The sequence below is a fragment of the Antedon mediterranea genome, chromosome 6 (genome assembly GCF_964355755.1).
Source record: "Antedon mediterranea chromosome 6, ecAntMedi1.1, whole genome shotgun sequence".
Lineage (NCBI taxonomy): Eukaryota > Metazoa > Echinodermata > Crinoidea > Comatulida > Antedonidae > Antedon > Antedon mediterranea.
The window spans coordinates 24,336,794-24,345,982 of record NC_092675.1 but is presented as its reverse complement, the minus strand read 5'-3'; the positions used below and the strand labels follow the sequence as shown (position 1 = coordinate 24,345,982).

Here is a 9,189-nt window from a genome sequence, read left to right as displayed (position 1 = left end):
GTTTTGCTATTTTGGTAAAATCATTCTGTTAATTATTTGATTAATGACCATAGTTTTATATTTATTTTTGATAATGGATTTAGACTCAAAATGATCTATATTCAGTGTTCTTAAATAATGCTGCAATATTAATTTCTTTGTAAGAGGAAATAACCATGTCTTTTGATTACGGCTGAGTAGTCTTCAAATATTGTTATTGTTAATAAACAATGTACTGTATAATAGTGTATTGAAAGTAGGCCTAGTTCTAACAAACAGGTTGTTTCAAAATTTTGTCAACCACAAACCCAACAGCCGTCTTTTGAGCAACATTGTATAGACATTTAATCAACGTTTAAGAGATGTTAAGCAACTTATATTGACAGTATGAGCAATTGTTTTATGTTGGGATGTACACTCATCTTTTTATTGGTGTCATTTGTACAATCGGAACATATATGTAAGTTAAATTAATTAATTAACCTATTTCAGGCTATATCCCTACCGTATCATGTTTAGCGACAATAAACGTCGTACAGTAGTGTCTGCTGACAGGTCCTGCCATATCACCTAACTTATATTAGTAACTTGAATGTGGTGAAATAACGTCTTTGAAAATAAAGGCTATTGTATAGTGCCAGGGGATGCTATACAGAGCACCATATTCGATGGAGATTGCTTTCAGAAGACGCAATACTTTCTGAAACGTCTCTCGTTAAAACAAAATATTTACTGTCTGTACTGTACAGTGTTTTTTTAATGTCTGTCTAGACCATGTTCTCCTCAGCTAGCAAATTTATTATTTTTTGTATGGCATTTTAATTTTAAATTATTTCAGGCATATTTAGGTTATATGCATTAATGCATATAACCTCTTGATTCTGTCAGAATCTTTATTTATAATGCATATAACCTCTTGATTCTGTCAAAATCTTTATTTGTTTATTTATTCTTTCCTTAGCACTATTTTGTCCGTGAATTATCTTGATATCAGTTTCATCTAGCTAAGTCAATTTTTCGGAGTATATTCCTTATGGCCAGGAATCGATGTGGTTATGTTTTCACGGTGCGCAATCAAACATTACGTGGTATACGGGCGATTTAATGAAATCACGTTTGTAATCATATCTTCACAAGCATGAATCATTTTTAAACAAAATTTGGTACTCATAAATTTCAGGTCATATTTCATCATATGGCAATACAATTACGTGCGTAGCGCATATAACGCATGCTTTGTTTACATTTTAAAGATTTCATCATAGTAAAAAATTATAATTCATTTCGGTATGTGATAATCTATTTGCACCAAAGTGGTTACTGCATAGTAAATACACGGAGGAATTTTTTTACAACTTTAAGTCAGTTGTGTATGGCTCGATGGTCTGTGCTCGTGTCTATGGCATTCAAGGTACCGAGATCGAGTCTCACCTTGGGAAACGAAATAAGATTTTTTTTTATTATCCGTATTGTTTGTTCAAATTTATTTCTTAGTGTATAGATTATACACATAACGAAATCTAGATAAAAATTAACTTATGTCTTTATTATTATGTAACAACAAATGTGGTTTATGACATTATACGCATATGGATCTTTGATCGGATTGTGATACCGGCTATGGTGTTCGCGTTAGCAAGGTCCTATCATATATTATAAATAATTAAAGATTCTGAGAAAATCAATCAATCAATATATCTTTTAAAAATCAATTATCTTTATTTAAATCAATGCATATAACCTATAATTCGTCATAGTGACGAATTAAATCTAGTTATTTTATTTACTTTTATTACTGAGTTAATGTATATAAATGGCATTGTTCTAAGGGTCTAATGATAAGCTTCAGCTGTCACATTGGTGCAAGTTAAAGTAGCTTGGTAGATAATGCTCGACTACCGCTCCCAAGTTAGTTTATTCCGTTTTTAACCATCTGGGTGAAGGTCATTTAGTCGTTTAACTCGATTGAATGTTTTTAGTCGCGTACAACGCGACTCTACAGCTCATTATGTCGGTCGGTTGGTCGGTAAACACTAATAGTCTGGGACAAAAATGTTTAAAGATGCTTAGAAATCAATGTAGGGGGAGTGGAATGTTAGAGTCTGTCAGATATCCTAATTAATCCCTTCTGATCACTCTAAGCCCTGTTGACATTGTTTTCCTTGCCTTAAAATGGCGGCCATTTTTTAAAATGGCGGCCGCGAATATTATATAACATGTGCATATAATCAGATCTAAATATGGTAGATACACAATATTGGTGTCTAAACACATGTACTTCACACAAGGAATCCTTTAGGCCTTGTTGACACTTCAGTTTATTGTATTGTTGAATGGCAGCTTATTGTCTCTATAGTGACATGGTAAACATGTTTATTGTCTATAATATGGAGTTCTGTTTAGACATTTCAACATTATAGGCCTACTCTAAATAGAAAAGGAATTAATTAGATAATAAATATTATAACGTTATTTAGTTAGTCATTTTATTTTTCAAAATGGCTGACAAATGTTATATCTATTTAGGAAACAGCGAGTGATATTCAAAGGGTCTCTATCGCCGTGGTCATATGTAACATGAGGAGTACCACAGGGAAGTGTATTGGGGGCCCTTATTATTCAACCTGTTCATCAATGACATTGCTACAGGTATTCAATCCAAAACACTACTTTTCGCTGATGACACTCTTATGTATAAGCCTATTTACTCTACTAGTGATGAGATAAATCTACAACATGATCTTGACAACATATACAATTAGAGCATTATGAATAATATTCACTTCAACGCAGAAAAATCAAAAGTGATGCATATGACGCGTTCAGCGAAAAAGAAAAATGCGTTACCCACATATAACATCGGTGATCAAGATCTCTCCAAAGTTACATTCTATAAATATCTTGGACTTTCAATAATTTATGATCTGAAATGGAATAAACATGTGAATGAAATTGTCAACAAAGCTTCTAGACTTCTGGGTTTCCTTTGGCATGTTGCAGGCCATTTGTTCAACTAAAGCCCTGTTTGCCTTATATTCAACACTTGTTCTCCCAACTTTAGAATATGGACTATGCTCATGGAACCTAAGGCTAAGGGAGGGCGCCTGGGTGGCAGCTGTTTGTTTACTTTGGTCTCTCTACTAAGTTATTTCTACCTTTTTTTATAACTTTTTCTGAGTCAAAGTTTTTGGATCTGTATGTTTTGTGCACAGAGTTGTTTTTTATTCGTTATGTTGAGACATTTGTTGAATTTTTGTAAGAGTTGTTCAACCTGTTTGCTAGCCTGCCTATTCAACATTGTTTTGTCTCGACTAGCAAAGGAAGTAGCCTGTGCCCCTGTGCCTACTGAGAGATCGCCTCTGGAGCCTTTTTTGTTTACCAGCCTAGCTTACATGACCATGAGGTATTCAAGACAAAAACTCCTTGATCTTTGCCGGTTAGATTTTAAGCCACCAAAAGATTCTTTTAGTGTGGCTAATAAACTTGGTGTAGTCCGAACAAAAGCAAGAGGGTGTCGCGGTGGCCGTAACAAAGTAAGAAAAATTAGAACATTGATAATGATACGTCAATCTACGAAGTCACAACATACCTTGAAATTTCATCGGCAGCAGGGACCTGACCAAAACATGCATAGCATTAAAGTTGATTTTCCGAACATTTTTCTTTGTAATGCAAGGTCTATTGTGTACCGTACTGATGAACTGCAGTCACTGCTTAATGTTAACTTGTCTGATATTGCTGTTCTTACTGAAACTTGGCAAACAAAGCAAATAAGTAACGACTCGATTGCTGTTGAGAACTACCAAATTTATACTTACCACCGAGCCCATAAACGTGGAGGAGGCGTTGCGGTATACGTTAAGGATTCATTTTACTCCAGGATCATTGACACTGTTCCAAATACCAACTGCGAATACGAGTGCGTTTGGGTTCACATTCGCCCTAGAAGATTACCCTGAGATATATCTGGCATTGTTGTTTGTGGAGTGTATGTTCCACCTGATGGTCCTAAGAATGAGATTATGAACTACCTTACAGAATCTTTCGATAAGTTAAAACAGAAATACCCTAATGCTAGTTATATACTAGGAGACTTTAACCGATCTAAAATTAATACCATCTGTAAGACACACGCTCTCAAACAAGTTGTAAATAAACCAACCAGGAATGATGCCATTTTGGACTTAATAATAACCAACCTAAGTAGATACTACAATAATCATGTGATACAATCATCAATTAGTCTGAGCGATCACAATGTTGTTGTTTGGTTGCCCAAATGTTACCAACACAAGATACATAGAACCTTGAAAAAGACCAATCGGTTGATGCCTGCCCATGCAATCCAGCAATTTGGTGAATGGATTACACCCAGTACCCATGGACCGAAGTTGTTAACATGTCTAATCTCCAAGAGAAAGCAAATGCTTTTTATAGTATCTTAGATGTTAAAATCAACAAGTTTTTTCCATTGAAATCATTTAGACTTCACTCAAGTGACAAGCCCTGGATGAATAGGGTAGTGAAAGACCTTATTTTAAAACGAAAAAAATGTTTTGCTAATGAGGAAAAAGTCTAATCAATTGAAACTCTATCGTAACCGTGTCCAACTTGAAATTAAACGTGCAAAGTCTAACTTCTATAACGAAAGATTTAAAAGCCTCAAATCAACTAACCCAGTGAAATGGCAACACGGTATCCAGCTTATGGCAAATAAACTAAAACCCCCACCTATTATTCAAATACCCAACATTGCCCCTAACAATGATCTTGCTATAGCTCAAGATATCAATGTTTCTTTCTCCAAGGTCTCGCAAAGTAAGAAACTTTTGGTGCGTCAAAGTCTTCCAAATTTCTTACCAGCTGAAAATCCACCCCAACTGGAGGAATGGGAAATGTTCTACCACCTAAAAAAAGTTAAAGTTTCAAAATCTGCTGGACCTGATAATGTGCCCAACAAGATTATCGAAATGTTTGCATGTGAATTGAGTTTCCCATTAACAAACATTGTAAATGCTTCCTTTAGGCAATCTTGTGTACCTCGGCAATGGAAAGACGCCATAGTGTGTCCTATTCCAAAAGAGTGCCCGATTAAACAAGATAAACTAAGACCAGTTTCTTTGACTTCACAATTTGCCAAAGTAGCAGAAGGAATTGTATACAACCTTTTCTTAAACGATATTGGACCGAATATGGACACTAGCCAGTATGGGTGTATGAAAGGATGCTACATCACATTAGACTGGATATAAATGTGTAGTTTCTGAACAATTTAAGCCCTAATTTGTATATCTCCGATTAGTGGTTGCTGAGATATGAGAATTTAAGGTCAAAGGTCAATAATGTTAGAAATAGCACTTCCATTGATTTTTGGACAAACTTTTTCAATAAAGTGAATAACGATTTTGACACCATAATTAAGTATCTGTGACTAGCGGTTTCCAAGATACAGAGTACGTTATTAAAAATGGCGGCCATTTTTAATTATGCAAATTAGGCTACTTCCCGTTGTCGAAAAATGTCCTAACGTTGATAAATGTGTTCAGTAGGGTCTAAAGAACACATTTCATCAAAAAAACCTTTTCTTGCAATTTGTGTGAGTTAAAAGTCTAAATCCCATGGACTAAGTACCAATCGACTTTTTCAGACTGGGAAACCTTATCCTGTGGTGTGCCACAAGGTACTAAGCTTGGAGAAATTGTATTCCGTGCCGCCATCAACGATGCTGTGAAAGAAGCAATCTGTGAAAAGTGGAAGTTCGTTGATGATCTTTCACTGGGCGAGGTAGTTAACTCTAATGCAACGTCTACACTACAACATGATGTTGATGATTTGGTCGAATGGGCAACCATGAACAAATTTCAATTGAACCCATCAAAATGCAAACAACTTAAATTTTGTTTCATGAAGTCGCCACCCTATATGACACCTATCAACATAAATGGCTGTGAATTAGTTAACTATGCAAAAATACTCGGTGTTTTCATCTAGGATGATTTAAAATTTTATGTCCAGGTTGACCATATCCTTAGTAATGGAGGAAGACGTCTAGACATGCTTAGCCTTTTAAAACAGTTTGGGATTCCTTTTGAAGACCTTGCCCAAGTTTACACCACATATGTTAGACAAATTTTCGAGTATGCAATACCAGTATGGCACTCTAGTCTTACTGTTGCGCGGACAAATGCCATAGAGTCCATGCAAAAACGTGCATGTAAGATAATTTTGGGTAAAGATTACCAAGACTACAACACTTCCCTTAACATTTTGAATATTAAACGACTAGATGAACGCCGCGAAAATATATGTCGTAAATTTGCTACAGATTACATCTAATAAATTCAAGGATTGGTTTATTAGAAATCCTGAGCTTTCTGTTAGACTTAGGAAAAGAAAAGAATTTGTTGAGCCCCTATGTAAAACAAACCGATACTATAATAGCCCTATGCTTTATCTTACACGCCTCCTTAATGAAAGATAGACTTTAACTCAGTAAAACTAAAGACATTTTTTGAAGATGTATAAATAAATTAAACATAATATGTGAATATGTACAAATAAATATAATACTACTGTAAATTACTTAATAACTCCATAATTTTTACATTTTCTAATTTTATCAAATTTCATAATCTTGTAAATAAATAATCAATTTCCATATTTCCCTTATTTAATTAAATTTTTTAATTTGTAGATAAATTTTAGCTAAATTTGTATTTTTATGTATTTTTCTTGTGCAATATGTTTGATTCCACTTTTATTTGTTCTTTGATTTCTATGTGCACTATATATACTGTTTTATGCCTGTTTTAAATGTTTTTATATTTGTAAGTATCATGTAATTCAGCCATTGGCTGCGATTTTGATATGCAATAAAATGAAATGAAAAAAAAAAACAAAAAAAAACCCCTATACGGAAATCCTTTCTTCAAAAATTGAAAGAGTACACAGAAAAGTAACACGCATTATCTACACCAGAAGAAACAGGAAATTCCATATGTGAACAGATTAAATTGTTTAAATACGACAACTCTTGATAATAGAAGAAAACAAAACATAGTACTGTTTACAGTAAAATGCTTGGCTGGCAAAATTGAATGCAGCTCTATTGTATCAAACACGGATATAAATCCACGATACCCAGATGTTCTACACCGCTATGTCAGTACAGACGTACTAAAACACTCCTCTATAAATGAGTTTTCACGCTTATGGTTCAAATCTACCAAATGAAATTAAGGACCCTGTAGTTCTTGAAAATACTAATATATTTGCTATGAAATTGAAAGAACATTATAAATATTAAATTCCTTGGGTATTAAAATTTGACTAAATTAAGAATAATTTGCTACTGTAGTAATAGGCTATACTTTATTTATATTTGGATCATTAATGTGTATTTTATCTATCTTTATGTACTGGATGTCTAAGGATGGATAAGCAAGCCTGTGAGCTACAGCGATTTTAATTGCTTGTGCTTATCCTTGCCTCCTTAGATTTCCACCTGTCTTGTTTTTGTTACTTTGTTTTAAATGTATTTCGATTTTAAAGGCTAAATAAAGAATGAATGAATGAATAAAAAGTGCAAAAAGGGTGACACTAATAAAACTAGACGAATGATCATTGGCATGGAATCCATTTGATCTATGATAAATACATTCTAATAGTTATTTTATTTTCTGAAATGGCCTTATTTCTTTTAAAAAATGTACACGGATTCTAAATAAGCTAGATGCATGATTTTGGTATCTTATAATGTATTTCAGACAAAGTATTTGAAAAAATATAAAAATACCTAGCATTCATAAACTACACTTAATATTTATGTATTGATTGAATGAGAATTATCTATGATACAAATTATTGGCATCTTAACACCGTTACCAATTTGAGAAACAAATTCCAGATTTTCGATTTCATGAACAGTTATTTAGGTAACCATTTTGAAAAATGTTAGCTACTGTGCATTTAACTATTTAATCCTAAATAAAATTTTACTTACAAAATTACTTGATCAAACAAACTATATTTAAATTTATTTATTGTAGATTTAATGGATTCCTTGCCTGAAAAAAAACACGAGTTTAGCCACCAAGATCATTTATCTAGCCTAATTAGTTCCACTTTTAGAAAATCTAGGCAGCCATTAAAAAAATTAGCAGCCAGTTAGTCCTAAATACAATTGTCTTTTGACATAATCATATTTATTATAAATGTGTACATGCGTTTAGACACCAAGATCATGAATTTACCATATTTCGATTTTAAGCACATTTGATATGAAATTGGTTGCCATTTTGAAAAATGGCCGACATTTCAATCTAAAGTGTCAGCAGGGTCTAATGAATTCCCTGTTTGAAGTACATGTGTTTAGGCACCAAGATCGCGCATGTGCCTTACTTAGATCCGATTTTATGCACATTTTATTTTTCAAAATGGACACCAATTTTAAGACAAGGCAAAACAATTAAGTGTCAACAGGGCCTAGAGTGATCAGAAGGAATTAGTTAGGATATCTGGCTATGTTGACAACAACATTCCACTCCCTCTCACTCCCGCTCATTTGTTTCAGATTTGTTGCCTAGACTATAACTTGAGTACGCGAATGCAGCCATATATATGGCCTTGTTTGGATATAATTAAACTTCATTCAATATTTTTTTGTAGTGACACGTTATCGGTCTTATAGCAATTCAAGGTACTACGGTATTTTAAAATTTATATTATATTGCAATTAAAATCAATATGAAGAAAAAAATTAAATAAATAAAATAAAACTTTAAAACACAAAATTCTTGCATTAACATAATACAACTGGTAAAAGAATGTTAAAGAAAAGCACATCAACTGAGAGCATGTTGAAAGATACATCTTTTTGCTTTAGGTGTTAGTTTTACATGATTCAAATCCTGCTGGGGTTAATGATTCTTAATACAAACAAATTCTGGTATTGCAAGAATGACCTTTCCCTGTCTAAAATCAAGATTGACTAAGGCAATGGTCGAGGAGTGTCTTGAAGCTGTGCCAATTTGTGGCGTCGCTGATTTAACCCATGGAGTAAGCTTAACCGCTCGGCGAGTCGACTAATTATGTTGGTCCATGTCAAAAAATAATATGTCCATGTTACAAGAATACAGAGGGTGTGCAATTTAATATACATATCGTATGGAAGTAAGCTTTTGTGACATGACCAATATATCAATTTTCCTG

The 9,189-nt window shown here is 33.5% G+C and overlaps 1 protein-coding gene across 1 annotated transcript in view; it reads left to right on the top strand.

The window, feature by feature from the left end:
- Positions 1 to 299: 299 nt before the first annotated feature.
- Positions 300 to 9,189, top strand: part of LOC140052059 (MAM and LDL-receptor class A domain-containing protein 2-like) — a gene marked incomplete at its 3' end in the record, with an annotated part of 28,286 nt that continues 19,396 nt past the window's right edge. Inside the window, exon 1 of the mRNA XM_072097444.1 lies at positions 300 to 439. Within this exon, the coding sequence (XP_071953545.1) occupies positions 367 to 439 (73 nt within the window). The remainder of the gene's footprint in view (positions 440 to 9,189) is intronic.